This window comes from Pagrus major, chromosome 6, assembly GCF_040436345.1.
Source record: "Pagrus major chromosome 6, Pma_NU_1.0".
Taxonomy (NCBI): Eukaryota; Metazoa; Chordata; class Actinopteri; order Spariformes; family Sparidae; genus Pagrus; species Pagrus major.
Window position 1 is genome coordinate 25,620,999 of NC_133220.1, and position 24,261 is coordinate 25,645,259.

Genomic DNA, 24,261 nt, shown 5'->3' on the forward strand with positions numbered 1-24,261 from the left:
TCTTGCTCTCCAGCTTCCTGTCTTCTACCTGTTTCTTTACCTTTCTCCTCATCCAGCGTACCAACAGCTGCAGCCAACGTGGTTGCTTATAAAATATGAACGAGACTATGTTATTAATATTCCAAGTTGTGTCTTAAAACTGACCTTGTATGCTCATACCTGCATGTATCATTATGTTCTAGTGCTGCCCACCTTTTGCACTATGGAGTGCAAGTTTACTATTAGGAAACACACACAATCAATTCCAGTTCATAGAAAAGCTTTTAATAAAATTCCCTCAATTTCCTCTTATCATACAGTAGGTTGATCATACATGATTACAGCATTGAAGACAATGAAAAAGGCACAGAAAAGAATCCAGAGCAGATGAGTAGATTATTATTATTATTATTACTGGGTTACGTTTTTTCCGAAAATGCTGATCCTGATTCTGTTATAGCATGCACAAAAGTGCATCTTTAAGTTTCATGGAAGGTTATTTTAAAAGCAACAGTGTGCAGATATTGCCATTATGTACGTTTTGCCGCCCCCCACAGTTTCTGAGTGCAACACCACTGTCATAAATACAAACAATTTCTCAAACAATTTGTTAAACGTAACTCATTACGTCATAACAATGGTATGTGTTGAAAACTTGTATGTTGAAGTAAACATGTATGTAACGCTGTGATGCTACCCTCTCACTGAAGTCACATAGTGCAGAAACAAGTGATAGAGGAGCGGAGTGGCTGAGACAGAGACACCATTCACCCTATTACAACACACTGTACCATCAAAATCATTTGAAGTATTTTAAGGTAGAAAAGTTACATAATGTTTCTTTAAAGAGATGTCAGACAATCATCGTGTAACAAAAAGAAAAATTCCCCTGGCCATGTTAATACAGTTAGGTAGTCAATGATTCTATTGCTTAGACGAACTGTATGGACGGTAATTTGTTATAAATTTTGTTAAAGTGCTTAAAGGTTTACTTGAGACAGTTTGTGATTAGAAAGAAAATATAAAAGGCATTTTGTACAATTTTAACTAAATACACACAAGGTGCCATCAATTATTTGTACTCAATATTTTCTGTACATACATGTGTGTTTGTGTGTGTGGGTACCCTGCTGAAGGCCTAGTGTCATCTGTCCCTGTTAGTATATGACAGACACATTCAAACATAAGACAGTCGATGGCTTTGCTCTCAATTACACTGGGGTATTTCCCCTCCATTCAGCCTCTGTACAACAGTAGATCAAACAAGTACTTGGCATTTAAACATCTTGGCACTCATTGGCAACACATTTCATGTACAAGATACAAAAGTTCTTGATGGCCTCTGTGTGCAGGAAAAGTCTCATTTCCCCTCCTGCGTACCTCATTAGAGGTCCAAAATAAGGCACTCAGAGTTCAAAATGGAGCAATCATGGCAATGTATTGTCAGCAGCAGCTGAGATGGGTTGATTCTTGCTGAACAGCATCTGCGCTGTGTCTCCTAAAGGGAGAGAAAGAAAAGTTTCATTGACTTTATGTAATACATTCGACCTTTATCACATCATGTGCTGAATAGGTTTCGCTGCAAGTACTCTACACTCACACGAGAGCATTCCTTTTTAGCATGGGCGGCCCAAGTGGCACTCAAATCCACAACCTTGTTATATCGACTTACACTAAGTAATGTGTAAAGGTTATAGCAAAATAAAGCTGCAAGCTGCACAGACAAGTAAAAGAGTAGGAAGCAAAGTCAACTTCATTCAGGTGCAATGAAGATGTTTTTACTTTCTGCACAGTTTTGATCATGATAAGAGACTTTTTTGTGGAGTTGTGGCCGACTTCCTGTTTCTGTCTTTTCTGTCAGTCTGCATTCAGTAACATGAGTCTTCCTGACAGCACTGCTAGATAGTTATGCTTTTTGTTTTAAACCCCAAAACCTATTAAGCTGTTTTGCATTATAAATCACAGGAAAATTTGTCCTTTAATGCCATCACTCCTGCAGCAATTGAGGGTGTAAGCCAAATGTCACAAGCAATGCACAGGTTATGATAGCTCTTCTCTGTAGCACTGCGCTTAAAAGTATATAAGATTCTTTTGGTAAATATGACAGTCCAAAAATTAGCCTGATGATGGTCTTTGTACTGTACTGAAACGTTATAAAAAATGTATTCCTGATCTTAGGTGAGGTGAACAGTGTGGGAATTTTTTGCTCTGAGTAAAATATAATATAAAACAAAGATTGACCATCACTCTCAGTCACACCTGGCTCACACAACAGACAAAGCTTGTCCTCCTCTAGACCTGCCAGTCTCTCAGGATAATGATAACGTCCCTGAATGTAACTGTGCACATAGGGATCTTTTTCTTCTTTTTAAACTATGCTTCACATAAGGCTCTACACTGTAGCTATTCTTTACGAGACAATACATGCTCAAATTTTGCTCATGCCGTATATCAACAGACCATTGCTCTTTACACGTGAAAAACGTTCTGCTCCTCATCTCCTGAATATCACAAAGAAACCTGTTCTGCAAACTGAATGACCGTTCAAATAGAAGAAGGATTTCAACTCATTGGCTCATTATGTAGAAAAAAAAGCCTTTGGTATTTTAATTATCACCTCATCCATGTCACTCACCTGTCTTCAGCTAAGCCTCATTGTCATACTGACTCAGACGCTTCTTAGACTTCAGTTCTTTCAGCCAAGCTGGGGAGGAGGCGGCGCTGAACGACACACAGAATCACAGTTCAGAGGAGCGTCATATTTTAAGTGCAGTTTTTGTCTCACCATTTCTATGGTTTTTAATCTTTTGAAGGGAGCTGTCATGCAATGTTCTTACCCTTCATCCTTGCCACCTATGGGTGGCAGCACAAGTGCAGCCCCTGCAAGATGAGCGGGAACACGGGGAGAGCGGGACAACTGTGAGGGAGACGGTGCTACCTCCTCATTTCGACTTTCCGTCTCCTCTCTTCCCTTGTCTTCCTCTGGCTCCTCTCCTCCTCTGGTCCCTCCTCCACCTGTTCTCCTTTTTATCTGAGCCTGAGGGAGCAAGTTAAGTACATTTTATTTGATTCAAATGCCACCCATTTGTTTCACGTCATAAATTATAGAAACTGGAACTCTAAGGAGAACTTACTATTAAGGCTGAAGGGCTCAAACCAGGAAAAATGGGGACTCTCTGGGAGGTGGGAGGAGGAGAACAGACTACCTTCTGTTTCGGCTGCTCCTCCTCAGAGTCTGACTCCCTTTGCTTGGATAACGCCTCCTTTTCTTCTCCAAACAAAGAGTTAAACATGATCAGTCAGAACATGCAGCAGATCAACATTTACAGACTGTGTTTGATGGAGACACGTAGATTAAAAAACACCGATGCAGTCCTGACCTGTGGAGTCACATGTCCTCCAGTCTGGGCTTTTCTTCTGAGGCGAACCTAAACGGAGTGAGCGTGATGGACGTGATCGACTTCGCCTTCTACCAAGATCTGCCTTCGATCTCTGTGCGCTGGTGTCGAGGAGCGGAGCAGAGCTCTGTAGACCGAAACACACACTTGAGATAGAAGACCATCACATAACACGCAGATATAAATATGCAGAGGAGCATATTTTACCAGGAAGCTATGAAAAATAACAACTGAACTACATTACACAATAATGTTTGTGGTGAGTGATACAGAGGTGACCTGTCACTATTCACAATAGTGGGAGGATTAGAAAGAAAGAATGGCTAACCTCAGGGAATGGAGCCGGTTCAGTTTCTCTGTGATAATCAGTGGTATCACTGTCTTCAGTGGAGCCTTCGGCATCTTGGTCAGGGAAGAGCTTTGGACTGAAGAGAAAGACAGAAATTTTAAATCATCTGTGAACACGAACTGAAATGAGAAGGAAAAAAGGCTGTTTAGATGCTGTATTTTAATCCAACTCAGAACGCTCCACTCTGCTAGGTACTGTATTGTGCTTTATTAACCACAAGGGGGCACAGGAAACTTCACTCTTGAAAACACTTCAAAGTACTTGATATCCCATTTTAGTGTGGAGCTACACCTGTTTATTCTGTCAGATTGTTTTTGTTTAAAAAACACAAATTGCTGCAAGCTGCATGTCTCATTTGGTTGGATTTAAAATGTTGTCTTTGCAAAGTCCAACTCACACTTGCAAAAAACTGAAAAACAGCAGGCACCAACAATGGGTCATCATTAGTTCCACTACATGCTCCACTGACACATAATAAGATAAGACACCAAAAGTTAACCAGGCCCTCCAATCTGCACCTTCTGGCTACTTACTTTAAGACTGTATGTTAAATAGCTATAGGGCTTCAATTTGCAGGTGCGCTCAGTTTGAATCAAATCACCTCAGTGTGAAATGAAGCCACACCTTTAAACCTGTTTGGTCCTGTAGGTCTCCGTCAGCGTAGGTGGAGGAAATAACACCAACGGCATTCTGTAGTTTACAATGTGTATTTCGGTCTACTCATTCATCATTCATGTATTCAGTTTGGTTGTTTGTTCATACATGTTCTAATGATGTGTTCGAGGACAGGAGTGCCTATTTGTAAACTCGGGGCAAATCCATCTACCCAGACATCGTGAGGGAGCAGTTGTCTGACGTCATACAACAGTAGCAGCCCTCATGGGGAGGGTGTAGGGTGTGTTTGTAGTCAACAGTATTTACATAAGGCTGGTGAGTGGAACATTAAGATATGTTTCCAGGTATAAAAGTGAGGTAAAATAAAATGTATAATGACGTCTTCTAGGCTGCACTGCTAAGAGCTCAGTTGTGTGTATACTTGTCAAGGGAACATCAGTCTGTCACGGTTCAGCAATGTTGTTATTTACTTTTGCCATTGTGCACCTGGGACACTCGGAGGCCAGAAGGTGGAAATTTCAACTGGGAAATTCCGACCTCTGACTTTGACTGGACTGCAGCATAATTCAGCTGTCATTTCAGGCCCCGACAATCCAACCTCACCTTAGGCTGGGCTCAGACTAAAGAAGTTTTAAAATCCTAACCGCTTTTGAAATCGGGTTGCATCGCGCACATAAGGAGAAACTTTACATATGTGCGTTTCTCTAATCTCAAACATGCATACACTACTGAAGATATTGGTGCATCTGACACTAGAGGATATTAACATTGTTGTGCCAGAGGAATCACTGCAGCACCTCATGTGATCTCAAGGGGAGACAAAAGTAAACAAATGGAGACTGGCGCAACAACTTGTTGTAGTAATGTAATGAAAACAAAAGCAGACAGCTACACAGTCTGGATGAGAAAATGTTTGGGGAGATGCGCTCAACATGAGTTCTCCTTTCTTCAGCGAGTACTAGAGGTGAGATTTTAACTGTCAATCTTTTGTCAGCATAAGCATGCTAGCTAACGTTAGCCCCAAGGGCTATAATGTTTACTGTTGCTTGGGAACTCCATTAGCTGCTGAGGGATGTCTCTCTAGTTGTTTTTACTGGTCCCACTCAGAAAGTACTGACATAATCATTCACAATTCAAATCCTAATAATCCATCATGTTTGATATTATCAGGGCGGCCCCTATGAGTCTATGAGCAGTTTGGGAGGTTTAAGACTGGATCTATAAACCTCTCACATTACCAGATAATCTGGGCCAAATGTTGGTACCAAGGTCCCAGACCAGATTTCTCCTCTAATTGTTGGGACAGGAAAATTGGGATTAAATCAGCCTGAAGTTCCTATAGTCTAAGACTGGCCTTAGCTTTCCAGCACTCTGATTATTATTATCATTATTATTATTATTGATTTTTTACTGATCTAGTTTTTAACCCTGCTTATTTAGGATTCTGCCCAGCATGGCCCCTTCGTACTTTGACTGCTTAGATGTTTACATCCTCAGATTTTTCTGACTCTTTACATCCAGCGTTGCCATAGTGGGTGTTTTTCTTCGTCATTTATTGTATACATTACAGTCACTCGGCATAAGACATCATTTTTATTTATTCAGCAGAAAGGAAACATGAGTAACCATAATTTCCAACCACCCACTACTTACAAACACACACGAGCTGTGGCGTTTTTGCAAATCTGTATTTTCATTCCGACAGAAACCTCTATGCTTACATCACAACAAAATTTGCTTTACTTTCTTCTTCTCTCTCCCTCTCTCGCTCATCTTCTCCACCTTTGTGTGTGTGTATGTGTGGGGACTTCAGGCTACTGGCAAGGCCTGTTACTATATTTGTGATACTTGAGCTGTCCCTTTATTTTTTCTTCATTTTCAAGGTGGAGGGCAGAAATGGAAAATAGGTTTATAGCTGCATTGTATGGTGTAGCTTTCTATCTGTTTTCTAGTGAACACTTGAGTTGTTGTTTAATTATTATGTCATGTTGAAAAGTCGTGATGAACCACAGTACTGTTGCTGCTGTTAATGGATTCATTTGTATTGTTTCTTAGACATATTTTATCAGTTTGGATGGATTTTGAGTATAATCTGGCTGGAAAGCATCAAACCAATCTGGCAACTTTGCTCTTGGCTCTTTTTGTCTTTGAACTGTGACACTGCTGGGTTTTCATTGTTACAGTGAAACCTTTTTCATACCTGTCAGTTGCAGGTGTCTCTTCACCGGCCTCAGTCTGGTGATCTGGCTCAGTGTCTATCAAAGCATCAGTGTCTTTGTCTTCACCGTTTATGGAATAGCTGTTAACCGGGTCCTGAGAGACAGAAGGACAGATAATAGATTAAATGGGGAATGGAACAAGAAAACATAAAGAAAACATTTGATATTGTGGAACATAATTTGCTAAAATCAACCCAGATTTCATGTTGAGCATGTGCAGATATCCACCAATCCCACTCTACTTATCTCTCTGTTGGCATAACTGTTTGATCACAGGAAATCAATGTGATGTAAATGTTCTTTTGATCTCTAAATCTGCACATTAGAACTTCACATTGTGGCTCTGCAGCAGTTGGAAAATGGACCGTGTGCTGAGCCAAGATCACTAACTACAGAGGAAGAGAGGACTGAGGACCAGCCAAGCATGCATCTTTTAATGAGCCGGTCACAGAGGCTGGGCTGTCCTCAATAAACACCATGAGCATGTGTATGCACGCACACGCGCTGGCTTATACCCCTATATGCCTACACACCGACACGCCAAACACGCTCATGCTGTCACGCCCACATGCTGGAATGCATGGTTGCACGCACGCACACACACAGGTTGCACACAAAAGCAGCATCTGTGCACTTCCTCACAAACATTCCTTTAATCTCACTTGTCTCGGGGCACATAGCAATGTTGTGTTGGCTGATATTGTCACCTGGCTACAAAACAACACTCGAGTAAACACCCCTGGCGTCCGTATGATTTCACACACATTTCATCTCGCAAGTCCGTTTATTACTCAGGACTCAGCTTCATTTGCACAATGCCTGTTATCTGGCCACATCACAGCAGGAATGAATAGGCTTCTAGTGATTTTCCTACAACCACAGACTGATTAGCTGCAGAGAAAAACAGAGTCTGTTGTAGCCGAGTCACAGTCAATAGGTTCCAAATTCCAAAAAAAGCTTCTAGTGAATTCAAACAGGAATTTAATAAATTTTCTAATCATTTCCTCTTTGGCAGGAGTACCGTGTGAAAACAGTCAAGTGTGTCTCAGTGTCATTTTCAGATTTGAAATAAAACAGGCAATCCCCTTATTTGTTAGTCTATTTTTCAGACATGAAAACTACAATGCCACAAAAAAAGAAATGACCCACTTAATTTCAAAATCGCTGGAATAAAATGAAGGTTAACTCATTATGTACTCACCCCCATGCAGCTGTTAAGTCAGGTTAAGATGTCAATGTTGTCCTCTGCTGTCTCCAAGTGGTCAAAAATTATCTACTCACCTCATGCTGATGGAAAGTTGGGTGAACTTTGGTAGTCTACAAAACATTTCTGGAGTTTTACAGCAAAACAACATTGCAGCATTTTCCAAAACAACTGAAGCAGATGGGGAAACGTGACCTTGGATTACACAGGACGAGTTGTATGGAGCCATTTTAGATTTCCTTTACGATGTTTTTAGACAAATTAAAACGTCCCCAGCTGCTTCAGTTGTTTAGGAGAATGCTGCAATGTTGTTTTGCTTTGAAGCTCCAGAAATGTTCTTTTCCATCAGCATGAGGTGAGTAGATAATAATACATTTTCAGGTTTGGGTGAACTTTTAAAGCTGTAAAAATCTATTTTTGACCACTTGGAGACAGCAGAGGACAACACTGACATCTTATCACCATATTAAGTGAACGTCGCAAACAGTTGCTATATGCACATCTTGCAGTCGATAGAGAGCAACATTAGCATTCATTCAGAGTTCTGTTTCCGGACGACTGACAAATTTAAGTCCATTATTTAGCTCTGTTTTGGCTTCCACCTACTTATTTGGCTTTTCAGCAACTAAATGCACCATTATGTTCACCAGCTTACAGTTAATGTTATCTGTGTGGCAACTGAAACTGGTGCAGAGCTCTTTTGCAAAAAACATCCATCTGCTGTGGCAGGAAACAAAGTTGATGAGTGTGAGACTGAAGCAAAACAGTAAAGTTAAGAGTCTAAAAACCAAAACAAAGAGCACAAAGATGCTCAAATGTCTTGCAAAGCTGAGGAGAGCTGACAATTCCCTGTCTATTTAATCGCAATCATGATTCATGATCTGCTATCGTTTTTGTCATTTTAAGAATGCCCTATAGACAATAGCCAAACTTGAAATATCCTATGAACTTTTCCATTTGCACCATTATAACACAAAATGGCATTACAGCTCTTCATCCACCATGTTTCATGTTGCATAATTTGCAATCTGTCACCCAAGGTCTTTCACGTGAAGTATTTGTTCAATAATCATAGCCATCAAGTTGGCTACATCACTCTATTGGTATGTTCACGCAACACAGATCTGCTAGTCAGTGCAGTTATCTTAAGTTTGAAAACAGAACTAGAGGACATTAAATACTGCAATCACTACAATTCCTGAAAAACTGATTGTGGACGCCTTCAAATCCACAATCTAAAATCATCTAATCATCATCACCACCTGCCCGAAAATGTTAATGGGAAATGTCTGTTAGTGCAGCTTTAATCTACATGTGCACAGACTGATACAGAGTTGCAAACATAGAAACTCTATCGAGGCATGCTATTAGATACCTTGTTCTACAAGTAATAACTAAACATTTAGGAATGCAGTACAACTAGCAATTCAACAATAACCTCTATGAGTCAAGACATAAACAGATATTATTAGATATTGAAACCCACACATGAAAACTGCAATAAACCTGTGTTTGTGTGAGTGTACCAGCACAGTATGCTCGGGAGGGTGGAGAGTGTGCAAGTCAAAACAGAGTCCGTTTTATTATAGTTTACCTGCATCGCAATTTTGTCGCTGGAATGTGTACGAGAGCTTGTTTACGGTGTGGTGGAGGGGATAACATCCTACAGATGCCACAGGAACAAATAACTTAGACTCTAATCTAGAATAATGGATGAAGACTGTCAACAAAACATAACCTCCAATAAAGGGAAGTGATGGATCATCAAATTATAAGTGGAAACAGCAAGCAGATTATATTCGCCTTAAAGGCCTGTGTGTCTTGTGTGCACACACACCCACATATATACACAGACACACACACACTTTCACACTCACATGCAGGCAGCAGCCACAGTAAACACCTCAAAACTACCGAGACACACTGCAGCATGCATATGTCTCAGAAATGTAATGCAATTTGTTGTATCTCCAAAGCAGGTGATGATAAGATACACAGCCACGAATTAAAATTAACAAATCTGTATCTGTATGTATCTGCTATTGTGCTGTTAGCGGCAGTATACTTCCTGTAGAACAAAGGCAGACACAGATGCAGAGGACAGGGACATAAACAGCCATGTTGGGGTAAAACCCTGTCTAACTGTGTCACACTTTGTTATAGTCCTTTGCTTTATCTCTGACACACACCACAGACACAGAGGGAAAGGGCATGAGTGTGCACTGATAAAACACTACATTTGGACAACTTTATCAGATAACTGTGTCCTTCCTGAAACAGACTGCCGATGCTGGCTACTTTCCCTTTCTTCACATTTGCATGTTATCTACATGGGTGTGGAAATATTAGACTAGGGAATGAGTTACTTTGGATACATGGAGCTTTGGTGCAAACTGTAAAGAGCAGCTAAACCCTTAGGTAGCTCTAAAAGCTGCTATATTCATTTATAATTGCACCAATGAGCTGGCCTAACCTTTTAAAGGCCCTGCATGTGAGATACGATAGTCATTAAAAAATTCTATTCAGAAGAGGTGACCTGGATGTCATAAAAGCAGAGCATTCATTAGCATCTTCTGGGTTACAATCAGCTCTTACAGAGCAGCTTTGACTTGCTCTCCTCTGCACAGTCTGCCGACTCCTTATGGAGAAGCGACGCAGGGATCTCCTGCTACGTCGGGCGAAGCTCCGCAACGGTGACATGGCTCTCTGAAACCTTCCTCCTCCATCTCCATCTCCACCTTCTTCTTCTTCCTCTTCTTCCTCTTTATCCTCCTCCTGCTTCTCTTCTGCTGTGCCCCACACCATCTCCAGAGCCCCTTGCAAGGAGCGCCGCACGCTGCCCACCCAGCCCGACACCTGCAGCTGGGCAGCTGACAGCTTTCCTCCAAAGTATTGCATGGTTGAAAAGTTCACACAGCTGGTCCCCTAGAGAAGCTGAGGTTCAGCTTTGTTAGAGATGAAGGGATTTCGTGGGCGAGTCAGAGAGCTGTGTCTGTGACCTCTCTTTCAGGAGGTAAAGAGAACACAAAGTGTATTCGTAAAAAGGTTTCTGATGTCATACAAAACCAGATATAGTCCATCTTTCATTTGAGCAGGATCCATTCTCTCTCTCCATATTTTTATGGTTCAGGTCACACAAGCTTCCTGGAACAGCTTGTTATTTGCTTTCAGTAAAGAAGTAAATAGTCTGACCAGCCATGTGTTTGCACTGTGACAACACTGTTCCACTGCAGCATTCACTGTGATGGATGTGACATCCTACACAGCAGCGTCCCAAAGAAAGACTTTCCCCTCATCAACCATTTAAAAGACACTGACTAAAATCAAAAAGTTGAAAAAAAAGGAAAAAATAACAAAGACGCTTTTCGTCCTGCACACAACAATTCTGACGATTACCTCTTCTCATGTGCACCCTGTCTTTCTTTTGCTGAGACTTGTTCTGCAGCAGTCAAGCCTCCTGTTTGCTTGTGCACCTACGTCCTCGTTCACATCGCGACTCCATTTTCCATTCAGAGAAGAGAAAAAAAAGGAAAAGAAGCGTGGGAAATATGTGCCACTCCAAACATCCAAAGCCAGGTACAGGGAGGTAGATCACCCCTTTATCTCCTCTAGACCTGAGTGATTTCAGTCAAACGTCAAAACAAAGCAGAGGTCTGTGCTCGGATGTGGAAAATCCCAAAGGGAAGGAAGGTGCGGCAGGCTGGGCCAAGGTGCTTTCTGTACCTCCCTCCGCTGCTCTCATCCCGTAGGTAAATGCAGGTGACTGAATGAAGCAGGTCTTTGTGACAGACGCAGAGCAGAAAACAGGAAGAGTTTGGGAGAGTTGAGAGAAAGTTTGAGCAACAGGGAGCACTGGATGACTGAAAGAATGGACAACTTTCTTCTCTGTGCCGTAGCCCATCCTTTTTTGTGTGTATGTGTGTCACAAAGTGTGTGTGTGTGTGTTGTGTGTGTGTGGAGGGGGGTAATGGGCACTCTCAAAAACGGGGTGGAGAGACTGAGTAGAGAGACAGAGACAGAAAGAGGGGCACCATGTATGGTCATTCTGACACGCTGCCCTGTTGACCAGATCCAAAAGAGGACATGATGACCACATAGCACCTAGGCTCTTCTCACTAGAAGATCCATCTGTCTGTCTGTCTCTGAGTCAGCAGCCTGAATGAGGGTAGCACGGTTGGCTGCACAGCCTGTGTTTGCCCAGTAAACATTTTCCTCATTCTGCTCTGTTAGAAATAAAAGCTTTTCTCTGACACACAATTGTGTGTTTGCTGTGCAGGTTTTCTTGCAGCACAGAAAAGACTGCATGCTATTTATTAAACTATACTTTTTAGTGTTATTCTGGTGATATTATAACAGTGCAAGGTGCTCTACATGAGATAAACTTATTGGTCTCTGTGATGCAGAATAAGGAAGTGCAGTTTTTAAGAGCAGCAGCGCCTCTTAGTGGTGAAAACAGGGCTGTACTCACATGATCTTGACTAGCAGGGCTTCAATACCAGTGGCCTTACAGCAGCAACGTACAAGGCTGCCGTACAGTAGTTCACTGGTTTTGTTGTTGGGTTGGTTTGTTTGCAGAAGCACGCCGACAGCAAACATAAACACAATTTTGCAAAGACGCACACAGACATTCACAGAGTTCAGGGCTCCAGAGTTCAGTGTTTTTAAGTCTGCAAAAATGTTGCATGTTCAAACAGGTGCTGACCCGATGTGTCTTGACTGGCACTGTGCTGTCAGCTGTTCATCAATTACTCACTCTCTGCTTAGAATTGTTTGTTTTTGCTGCCCTGTCTCGTTTCAAAATAAAACGTGATGAAGTTTCCCTGTCATTATCAGTTCTTACTCTTGATTTCTGGTGCAAGGTGCTCATTTAGTTATATAATGTGTACTTTAAATTGTGTGTAGGCTTTTTTAAAGTGTGTTGTTCGGCTGTAATCTTCACCGTATGTTACCTACAATATGACGAGGCTAACACTGCTAAGGTGACTCTCCCAGCAGTATTAGCTGACTATTACACTCCCAGCTGATGACGTTTATTTGTGGGTCCACCCAGGAGTGTGCTCACACACGGTTTGTTGACTGCAGCTGTACTACATCTTCAATGGGCCTTTGAATGGGAATCAACTGAAGCAAAAAATAAACTTTGTGTTAGAAGCAGCGCTTTTAAGAAGTTAACACTTCGTACAACGCTTCTTGTGTGAAACGCAGACTCACATCTTTACAGACTTTACAGTAGAACAGTTTCTTTTAAGCTCCACTGATGAAAGCAGCCTTGAGCTGTTGGCCATTTCTTAGCAACTTAGTTTTCATATTCATATAATATATATATTTATATATATATATATATATATATATATATATATATATATATATATATATATATATATATATATATATATATATATACATATATATATATATATATATATACATTGAGATTTTGACTATACTTATTCTCTGTGAAGCTACTGGCAGCAAACAGCCTGCTGGTTCCAGCAAGACATGAGTGTGGTATCACTTTCCTCATCTAACTCACAACAAGAAACCAAATATGCGCAAACTATACCGGAAAACACCTGACAAATCACTGTGCATCATCACACATTGATGAAATCCAAGTATTACACTTGACTAAACCACAGGCCTGGAATCAAACATTTTACCAAAACCCCTTACAAATCATCACCATTTTTCATCTGTGGGAGCTTGGTCTCAAATCTGAACTGCTCTATTACAAACAGGCTACGAACTCAACATGTGGTGTATTCCATGCAGCTTTCATTCCATTAATTAATGGGAAAGGCTTAACTTGTTTCATTACAACACCAAAAATACATTGAAAATGTAGAGGGAGGAACCCTCGCAGAGGTGCCAATTGCTGCAAAACCACAGAGCACACAAACACTCACCCATACCCATAGCTGCTGGAGATACTCCATCCAAGATGCCAATGAGAAATAACCCATCAATCCTTCGTATGTCCATGCCATGTCGTTATCTTTTAAATTGTCTTTGACTTTAAAACTAAATATTTTCTTAATGCATAAATACGAACAAAGGGAAAGTGAAAGAGACAGTTCAAGGAGGGATGCACAGGAAGTCGTGACCTCACTTCCTGTTAGATTTCTTGCTGTCCTAACCACACATTTGTACATACACCACCACACAGGGTTAATACAGTTTGATGTACAGTTACTGTTCAGAGAATGCACTAGGGACTGGGAGTAAACTGAGTAAATTGTACTGGACTACCCTTGCACAAATCTAAACATTTGTGCAACATGGAAAAGAAACTCACTCAGTTTCTCATCTCTGACATATCTTCTTCAGGGGCGGTAATTTGAGAGCACACACTTACCACTGCACACATTCACAGTCGTTTTATTGTCACACCTCCTAAGTCAACACTTTCTCTAACACTTTCTACTGATGTTTTGTTTTAGTCTACGAAATAAGCTTGTGCTGTGAGAAAAGGCGGAAACAACTCGCGATACATGGCTAGTAGATGTAGATTTTCAGGCCATGCTTGTTTCATTGCTCAGCGTCGCACCTACACACACACAGACACACACACAAGTTCTTAAGCCGTGAGTGAATCAGGCTGAAGCAAGTATGGCAAGATTTTTTTTCCTCGCAATACAGGAATAACAATGTGTTGGTGCAGGTGAGGTGTGTGTGGCTGAAGGGCTGATATGATTCAATGGAGAAAAAAACACATTTACATGTACACTCCTGTCTCTGTTATAAACCTCGCCCTCATTCAACAATTAACCCTTTCATATAAATGTGCTGGTGTTGCACTGGAGCTGCAGCGAGAAAAAAAAAATGTAACTGCCAACTACTTTGACAGTTGAGTCATTGTTTTGGTCGTTTTTCAAGTTTCAACTTTGCTGGTTCCAGCTTCTTCTATGGAAGGATTTGCTGCTTTTCTTTGTAATTTATGATGAATAAATGAAGAGTTTGGGGGGGTTTGGGCTGTTGGTTGGACAAAAGAAGCAATTTAAAGACGTCACTTTGACCAAAACAACAAAGTCTATCAAGCATTGCTACAAATCAAGATGCATTTACCTCATCTTCTTCGTCATCTTCACTGACTTCATCTTCCTTTGTCTCGTCCTCTGTCTCCCTCTCCTTCTCCTCTTCATCCACCTCCATGTAGATGAGCTGCTCCTCCTCTGGCCGCTGCTCCTCCTCCTCTTCCTCCAGACTTTCCTTGGCTGCAAAAGGCTCTGGGCTGGCAGGTCTTTCCACCAGCTCTGGCACTTTATTTTCTAGAGGGCTCACATCCAGGGGCACCAGCAGTTCTACTTCCCCTTTATCCACAGGGTCAGCGGCCCGACTGTGGACGACAGGGCTGGTTTCTGCTTTCGCCTTTGAGCCCCATCTCCTTGGCTTGGCCGAAAAATCATCAAAATCCACCTCGATCACAGGCTTTCTGACGGAGAAGTCATCGTAAGCAACTTTCATCTGACTCTCTGTGGGTTTGGAAGTCATTGCTGAGGGGGGAAGTGGTGATTGTGGCACATCTTCAGAGTCAAAGTTGATTAAATTTGGCTCTGCTTTCCCCCCCGCGCTCCCTCCTTCCCTGTTGGTCAGCCCATCCCTTCTTCTCTCTTCCTCCATCCGTAGCCTTTCTTCCAGATCTTGCACTCGCTTTCTTTCCAATTCCAATTTTCTTTCCAGCTCCTGCACTCTTTCTGTCTCCATCTGTCTCTTCCTTTCCTCTTCCCGTCTCTCCTCCTCTTTCTGTTTCTCTATTTCCATTTGCCTCATTCTCTCCATCTCCTCTTCTTTTTCTTGCTGCTCTTTGAGCCTCCTAAGCCTCTCTCTCTCCTCCTCTTCCTCCCTCAATCTTTCTTGCTCCATCTCTCTCCTCCTTTCCTCCTCTTTTCTCTCCTCCTCTCTCTGTCTCTGCATTTCTATTTGCCTCATTCTCTCCATCTCCTCTTCTTTTTCTTGCTTCTCTTTGAGCCTCTTAAGCCTCTCTCTCTCCTCCTCTTCCTCCCTCAATCTTTCTTGCTCCATCTGTCTCCTCCTCTCCTCTTCTCGTCTCTCCTCCTCTCTCTGTCTCTCCATTTCTATTTGCCTCATTTTCTCCAACTCTTTTTCCTTTTCTTGCTGCTCTTTCAGCTTCTTCTGCCTCTCTCTCTCCTCCTCCCTCAATCTTTCTTGCTCCATCTCTCTCCTCCTTTCCTCCTCTTTTCTCTCCTCCTCTCTCTGTCTCTCCATTTCTATTTGCCTCATTCTCTCCATCTCCTCTTCTTTTTCTTGCTGCTCTTTGAGCCTCCTAAGCCTCTCTCTCTCCTCTGCTTCCTCTCTCAATCTTTCTTGCTCCATCTGTCTCCTCCTCTCCTCTTCCTGTCTCTCCTCCTCTCTCTGTCTCTCCATTTCTATTTGCCGCCTTCTCTCCATCTCCTCTTCCTTTTCTTGCTGCTCTTTCAGCTTCCTTTGCCTCTCTCTCTCCTCCGCTTCCTCTCTTAATCTTTCTTTCTCCTCCTCCTGTCTGAGTATCTCCTCTTTCTGTCTCGCCCTCTCCCTGTCCTCCTCTCTCTTTCTCTGCCACATCAACTCCACCTCTTTCTCTCTCTCCCTCTCTTCTTCTTCTCCTCCCGATCTCTCTGTCTTGTTCACCCATGCTTTTTCCCACTCCTCCTCTCTTTCTTTCTCTTTATTCATTTCCTCCTCTCTCAGTTTTCCCTCCAACCTGTGCTCATCGTGTTCCTGGATCGTTGTCTTGTCCTCCTCTCTCGGCCTCTCTCTTTCTCTTTCCTCCCTCAGTCTCTCCTTTTTCCTCTCCTCCTCCTCCATTCTCTCACGCTCACTCTCCTCCTGCTCGTGTTTAAGTCTCTCCTCCTTTTGTTTCGCCCTCTCCCTTTCCTCTTCTCTCTGTCTCCGCAACATCAGCTCCATCTGTCTTTCCCTCTCCATCTCTTCTTCTCTCAGCCTTTTACTTTCCCTCTCCTCTTCCTTTAGCCTTTCTCTCTCATACTCCTCCTTCCTCTGTCTCTCCATTTCCTCTTCCTTCAGCCTCTCTCTTTCCCTTTTCATTTCTTCCCTCTGCCTTGCCTTTTCTTTCTCCCTTTCTTCTTCTTCTTCCATCTGTTTCCGCTCCTCATCTAACTTCAGTCTCGCCTGTTCAATCTCCTCTGCTCTTCTTTTTCTTTCAAACTCCAGGTGTTTCAGTCGTTCTGCCTCTTTCTCTTGCGCCTCATCGTCCTTCTTCTGAAAAGCTTCTACTCTTTTGGAGACAGGCACTGAAACAGGGATGTCCTCCTCAGCTTCAGCCTCAGAAGCTTCTTTTTCCTCGTCTTCGCTGGAATCAGACGGTTCGCCCAGGGCCAACGGAGGACTACCGTCATCTCTCTCCACAACACCAAAGCGAACAGATCGGCGCTTGACGTTGTTCCTCTTTAGAGGAGCACTCTCACTTACGTCACCTTCATCAGTGGCAGTGTGGCTTTTAGATGGGCTGTGACTGCGTAGTTGGACATCACCCTCTGTTGATTTGTTCTGCATTTGCTCTCCTGATGTCTCTCTTGGACTTTCCGATGACTTATCTTCAACAAGAGCATCTTTAGGTGTTTCCTCTGGGGCCTCTGTGGGTTTTTCTGCAGGGGAAACCTTTGAAGGAAGATCTCCTGCCTGACTGGATGATGTTTCGGCTGCAGGAGGTTCAACAGGTGGCGTTTTGGGAGTTTTCTCTGCTGCTGCTGCTGTTGAAGGCGTCGCTGGCTCGAAGCTGTGGAGAAAAAAGTGCGAGTTTGATGATCCTGCTTGTTTTTAAACAAACTGTCCACAGATCACACATTTGATCACACCAGGTCACATTAAAAACATAGTTTTATAATTTTGGAAATATGCTAATTTGCATTCTTGCCAAGAGTTAGATGAGAAGATCGATACTACTCTTATGACAGTAGGCTAATAACGAAGCTACAACCAGCAGCCGATTAGCTCAGGCATGGAAACGAGGGGAATAGCTAGCATGGCTCCAGCCGAGACTCCAGACTTCATGTGCCAATTCTGAATTGTAAAGACTTTGAACAGGGCCATGAAAGCAGTTTCCCAATGTTTATGCTAATCTTTGCTTTTTGCTAGACTATGCTAATCCCCTGCTGTCTCTAGCTTCATATACTGTACACCATACAAACCTCAGACTTGTACCGATCTTCTCATCTAGCTCTCAGAAAGAGTATTTTGGTTTTGGAATGTTGGCTGGACATAAAAGCAAATTGAAGACGCAATTTTGGTATCTGGAAATTGTGCCAAGCATTTGAACACCTGTGGTTGTACCTGTGGTTGTACCTAGAAATTAAGGTTGTTTTGGTTTTGTTTGCCAGGTTTGGAGGAATGCATCTCTACATTTTAAAAATGTTAAACTTTTCAGAGAGTTCCTATTAAGTTCCTATTAAGTTCCTATTAAAAATGTTGATTGGGCAATCTCACTTCAACAGTGAGGACACTGGTTTTTTTGCAACACAAATTGTGGCCTCGCACACTATTGTAAAATGTGTTATTTGAGGACATAAATCTGGCCTCAATCTTGATATTTCAAGCAATGTTAATCATTACCACACACCACACAAAACACAGTAAGTAAGGAGACATAAAGGAAAAGAAGACAGTGCTGGTGACACTCAAAAGTTCCTGCCAGCAGTTCTAAATTTGCATTAATCTCTCCATGATTGTTTCACAGGAACTGGCAGTGGAAGACAGTGGAGAAACCTTCCTTGTTCAAAGGAAACTAAGACAAAGAAAGCAACATAAAGTACCTATCCACTCTGCAGTGTGACTTCTCTATTCACAAATGGAGTGCCAGTTTTACCCAAGGAGTACTTCTTATTATACTGAGCAGAAGAGTACATTCACATTAACTGCATCAAGTGTGGACGTGAAAAGATTTCTGATCACAAGAGATGAATCTGAAATGAAAGTATAACCCTTGCCAATCATAGCAAGTTAATACATGCCATTAACCTTGAAATAATACTGCTTGAATGCTTTTCCCCTTTTATTCATGCCATTACACATCACCAAACACAAACAGAACGGGTGAAAAAGGCTCACTCACCTCTTAGGGCTCTTAGTTTGGGGTGCAACCTGAGGCTTCTTCTCAGTATTTGGACCCCCAGAGTTCATTTCCGTGGCCCAGTTCTTGATTCTTGCCTTTACCCCTCCTGTGCCATTTATCATTTCTGGCTCCTCTCTCTTTGTTGTGACCTCTGGCTTCGATGACGAGTCAAACAGGCGACTGATTCTGCGTTTTATACTGCCCCCTCCGCCATTATCCTCCGTTAGTCCACCTTCATCACTTGCGCTGTTCGATGTTGCCTGGCTCTGCTCTGGTGCTGAAGGCTCTGGCTTGTTTGCATCATCTTTGGCGCTGGTTTTAGGGATGGTAATATTTGGCTGGGGGGGAACAGATAAGCCACCTGACTCAAACTTCGAGGTGAGCTCCGCAGGCAGGCGCTTTCTGATGCTGTCCCGTCGAAATTTTGGATTATCTGCGGAGGAAACGTCACTCGCTGGTTCTTCGGGCTTTCGGGCGACAGACATCTGAGTTTCATCCTCCTTCCTTTCTCCATCTTCCTTTCCTGAGTTAGGCACAGTACCTGTGGATGATTTGTGGTTTGTTGGGACGTCATTATCTTTCTTGAGCAGCTCGGACTTGGGTGTCTTTGTGGGTGAAGCAGTTTGTTGGGCTGGATCTGATTTTCCCACACTGACAACAGGTTTTCCTGCACTAGACTCAAGTTTACCTACACTAGACTCAGGTTTTCCTGCACTTGACTCAGGTTTTCCTGCACTAGACTCAGGTTCTCCTACACTAGACTCAGGTTTACCTTCACTAGATTCAGGTTTTCCTGCACTTGACTCAGGTTTTCCTGCACTAGACTCAGGTTCTCCTACACTAGACTCAGGTTTACCTTCACTAGATTCAGGTTTTCCTGCACTAAGATCAAGAATATCTTCTCCATGTGGACTTGCTTTGCTTTCCGTGGTTATTTTTGGTTGATCTTTGGTGAGCGCACTTACAGAGCTGGGTTTGGAATCAGAGGTTGTGGGTTTCTGAACAGGGGTGGGAAAAGTTGGTCTTGGGACGACCGGGGCCTCAGATTTTCCACTCAGCTGTGCTGTAGTCTTAGAGGTAGCAGTAACAGTCTTTGGGGCCTGAATGGAGCGAAAGGTGGTGTTCTTCTGTGGAGAGAAGGGCTTTGGAGCGAACCGAGGTTTGGTGCCCAGAGCTGGCTTGGGTTTTGTGATGCCACCAGCCTGGGAGGCCTCAACGGAGCTCTCCATATCTGAGTCACTGAAAGAAAAGAGGAAGTATTTAGATGCAGCAAACTACATTTTCACATTGAAAACACACTCTCAGGAGACACAGCCAGCTGCTTAAGTCATTCCTAAGCAGACTTGATAAGACTCAGCAGTGCTGAGATGATCTTTGGGGAATTTGGCTACTATATTTATAACTAAAGTGCAACTTCTTTTGTTTTGCATTGCTTTTTTCATTGTATTTCATGTGAAACACAAGGAAGGAGCAGGAATTAGGGTGTGTGTATGTGTGTGTGTGTGTGTGAGAGAGAGAGAGAGAGAGAGAGAGAAAGTGTGAGATGGAGAGAGACTAGAGAGGCGAGCCAATGCAAGGCTCTCGTCATCATAACACTGGATGGGGACAATTCAGCGCAGGGTCTCATTTACCTGTGTCTGCTCTTGCTCAAGAATCAGCAGGTGATTTTGTGTTATAAATGGCAAAGACCTACTCTGTCTGATAGGAAAGGCTCACAACACAATTCACTTGGCTGAGATACTGCAAAGAAGGGAAAGCCATGTATTGTGTGTACAGCTCTTGACGTGTGACTTTTTCCATTTAAAATAAAACAGCACAGTTATTTTTGTAAATTGTCTATTTGTTACCAAAGGATTTATCAGCAATGCAGTAAAAAAAAAAAAAAAAAAAGACTGGAACAAGAATGTTTTGTGGTGCATATTGATTTAAGAGGTGCTCCTAATTTCTGTTTTGGTTCTCCAGTTATAGTGGATAAAGTAAGTTCGGAGCCCTGGTCAGGCTGGATTTCTGAGTGTGCATTGCTTCTGCAGCACCCAGAGGGAAAGAGAAACACCAGAAACTATCAAAATACTTCCTGCTTGTATCATTTCCATTTTCTTACATAGTTTTCTTCCTGAATTTCCTGATTAATCTACTTTAAAAATATGTTGAAAATGTCAGTTTATCCCTCAAGACCGAGCTCTCACTCTCATTTAGTCAGTCTAAACAAACAGAGAGAAATCGAACATATGATTGGTAAATAAAACATGCACGTACACCTACAGTTTCCGTACAGTCCATCCCGTTGAAGGACAACCTATTTTTTTATGGGCTACTACAACATGGACTACATTTTATTGTTTAAAATAAGTCACATGTCCCTTTCAAGATTGTACCTATTAACAATCCATGCCATGGTCTCACTAAGTAAAGGTTGTAAAACTCTTTGACAACTTTATCATCACTTCAAAGTGCACGCAGCAAGTTAACATCTGTGCTTGTAATGTGATTAGGTGACACCACTCTCTTCAACACAAGTTGATACGATTTACACTTAATAAAAGTCTTAGAACGTAAGTTTACATGCTGAAAAATAGTAAAGTGTTACTAAATGATAATGAAGTGTGATATTACACTGTTATAAAATGTGATTTTGACAGTGGAAATAAAGGGAGCGGTTGGGTAATCTTAAAACCTCTCTTCTTATGAAACACTACTATAGTAGGGATCAATACAGGCAGATAGGAGACATGTTGTCAGAGACTGAGGCAGGCCAGATGACTCATCACACATTAGCAGGAAGGTCTGCAGGGAGGACACAATCCCACCAGATCTCCTTCTCAACCAGAACCTTTGAAACATAAACAAGCTTCTTCTGTGTCAGTAATGTCATATGAGCACAAACAACGCTCACAAGCCAAAATTAAACAAGCGTCTGATAAAGACAACAGTAACATTTCCAAATTTGTCACACCGAATACCACAAGCCATTGTGTTCAGCGTTGTTTCATCTGGTTTGACCTGTAAGACTTTTGAACAAACCGGTAACTTCATACCACCACAGTTTCAGTGTGTCAGCAAAAATTCTCACTGTGTCACTCTCACGTTATCAATCCACAGCTGGCTTTACATAAACACTTCTGGATCCACTTAGCTACCCTTGCATGTGATGTGTTTTGTAATAATCTTCCTGCACAACTGCTCAGACAGCACAACACCTCTCTGGGTGTGCATGATATTGTGTAATGGGATCAGATGGACGACTAAAGCCAGTGTGTACACCACCCAGCGATGTCCACTAATGTGTCCTGTTTGTATCCGTTTCTCAAACAGCTGAATTCCTCAGAAACAAACAGTGTCCAGCAGATAAAGCTGCAGCTGATTGATGGTGTCTGCTGCTTATTTAGGTCACATTAATAGACTGCAGGACTGAGTGGAAATCATTCTGCAGCAGCACTCAGCAAGAGGGATTTTTGTTTCTTTATCTTTGTTTGCCTTTAGTGCCTGTTGCCCTGCCAAGGACAACAACACACGGTGCCTTTCGTTTACATGTCCACCGTATTATTCATTTACTGCTTTGAGGGATGCTGTGATAAGCTAACCACGTAGTTTTTGGAGCCAACAATCGCGACGTAACGACATTAAACGGTGAAATGAGCGTCATTTATTTCAGTAGCTGGAAAATGTTTCATTGCCGGGTTGTTAATAAGTCACTAATAACACGCGTCAACTATGAACTCCCAGTCGTTGAACCAGCAGTGTGTCCTCTGCAGCTGGACAAAGGAACAGTGAGATAAATGAACGTAACTTTAATTGAAACTAGGCTGTCAGTGAACGTCTCATCAGTAAGGATACAAGTACGCGGATACTCGCAGTCGACACAGAAATATTTACGTTACAGAAACAGTTAATAAACATGGTGCACCTGCTCTCAACATCACCTTCATTCACTTTTCCACCGAGATATTTAAATTTCGTGAGCGGAATAAAGTTTTTTTTTCTTTACCTTTTGTCCTTCACGCAGTCATACAGGTGGAGGAAGGAAGCGGGAAGAAGTTACAATAGAAAACTGTTCCTCAGTTTTCCGCGATCGTCTCGCCCGCTGAGCTGTTGTCACAGGGCTTTTATTTCCCAAGTCATTCACACCAGCGAGACGTCAGACTGCTCCTACACCCAGCAGACACTCCCTCCGGCCGCCGCAGGTCGAGCTACGGCGCCCCGGAGACAAGTCACACACGGAGAGAGGCGAGCGGGCAGGAAGTGGCGTCATTTTACTTCAAAATAAAAGCGCAACAATCACAGTGTCGACTGGCCTTCAGCTAATGTGTCATCAATATTTCACTTTGAGCAGATCAGGGGGTTGTGTTCAGGCCATAGCTGCTGTGTAAGTGAACCGATGAGTTGATTCCTGTCTGAGGGTCAGGTTGTAAACTAAATAAAAAAGGGCACAAGCTGCACGCGACGGGGCACCAGCATGCATAAAGCACACATTTACGGTGGAAAAAAGTTCCTGCATTATGTTTTCTATTTTTGCATATTTTTGCATATCCACCACCCTAGTGAGTAAGGCACTTTAAGGGCATCCAAGGGCCCCCCACTCTTCCCCAAGAGGAAGTCCTAAATGTCAAGCGTCTGGTCATTTTGTGTCTTAAAACTGAAAATCTGTAAATTCGTACATGTTAAACTATATTTAAGATAACAGAGCAATGTCTGCTGTGGAGCTTTTTGACTTTGCTTTTGCCTTTGACCTCTGACCAGGTGATATTAGCAGAGAAATAACACATATACCTTAAATGATTTGCAAGCTTGTTTCTTGAGTCACTGAAACCTACTATTAAGTGCGCCTTTCAGTAAGCTTTCAGCGCTGGGGATTATGGCTAAAACTGCTGGTTTTCTGGAAATTAATTCAAGGTGAATATTCAGTTAAAAAAGCCATGTATAGGACAGAAAACTCAACAAATAAACTGAATGAATGGGCTGAAGTGAATCACAACGATTTGAGATCAAATCAGAAATACAGTTCTACATTGGGCTCTTTTACTTTGACATTTCCGACCGGAAATGCTCTGTAAATTCAGATTGATGAAAATTGACTGCAGTCCTCTGTTCAATTGACTGGACCAACAGGTTCTGGCTGAGGCATGGAGCCACTTCACACACAGAGAGAAGGAATGGGACGCACATAGCTCTCACTGCTTGATGCAGAGTGCTGACGCTACGTGCGGCATCTTCACAGCAGGACGTGACCACCAGCTCTCACACAATAAACACTGCTTTGCATAACTCCTGGGACTTTACTGCGGTCATTTGCGTTGCCAGCGCATCACAGCAGGAAACACCACACAGTGAAATGAAATGATGTTTGTGCATCCAACACACAGTCTATAAAAAGGTTATGAAATGTAAGATTTTGTTATAAATTAAACTATAACCAACAATATAGGCTTTAT

General features: G+C 42.4%; 1 protein-coding gene across 1 annotated transcript; it reads right to left on the reverse strand.

Moving 5' to 3' along the window:
- Positions 1-248: 248 nt before the first annotated feature.
- tnks1bp1 (tankyrase 1 binding protein 1) lies at positions 249-22,996 on the reverse strand. Its single transcript, XM_073467524.1, has 10 exons — positions 22,818-22,996; positions 18,833-20,071; positions 14,830-17,500; positions 6,542-6,654; positions 3,706-3,802; positions 3,360-3,504; positions 3,114-3,247; positions 2,817-3,016; positions 2,615-2,700; positions 249-1,477 (listed from the first exon to the last, which is right to left on the reverse strand). The coding sequence occupies exons 2-9, from the start codon at positions 20,059-20,061 to the stop codon at positions 2,625-2,627; spliced, it is 4,665 nt and encodes a 1,554-aa protein (XP_073323625.1). The 5' UTR covers positions 20,062-20,071; positions 22,818-22,996; the 3' UTR covers positions 249-1,477; positions 2,615-2,624.
- Positions 22,997-24,261: the final 1,265 nt, after the last annotated feature.

Bases quoted from the DNA above. Each gene is read 5' to 3' on its own strand.
- tnks1bp1 (XM_073467524.1), bottom strand. From the start codon at position 20,061: ATGGAGAGCTCCGTTGAGGCCTCCCAGGCTGGTGGCATCACAAAACCC. The intron at 6,655-14,829 runs GTAAATGCATCT...TCTGTCTCTCAG, and splicing joins AAGATGACGAAGAAGATGAG to GACCCGGTTAACAGCTATTC. The intron at 3,017-3,113 runs GTAAGTTCTCCT...TTGCTCCCTCAG, and splicing joins TGAGCCCTTCAGCCTTAATA to GCTCAGATAAAAAGGAGAAC.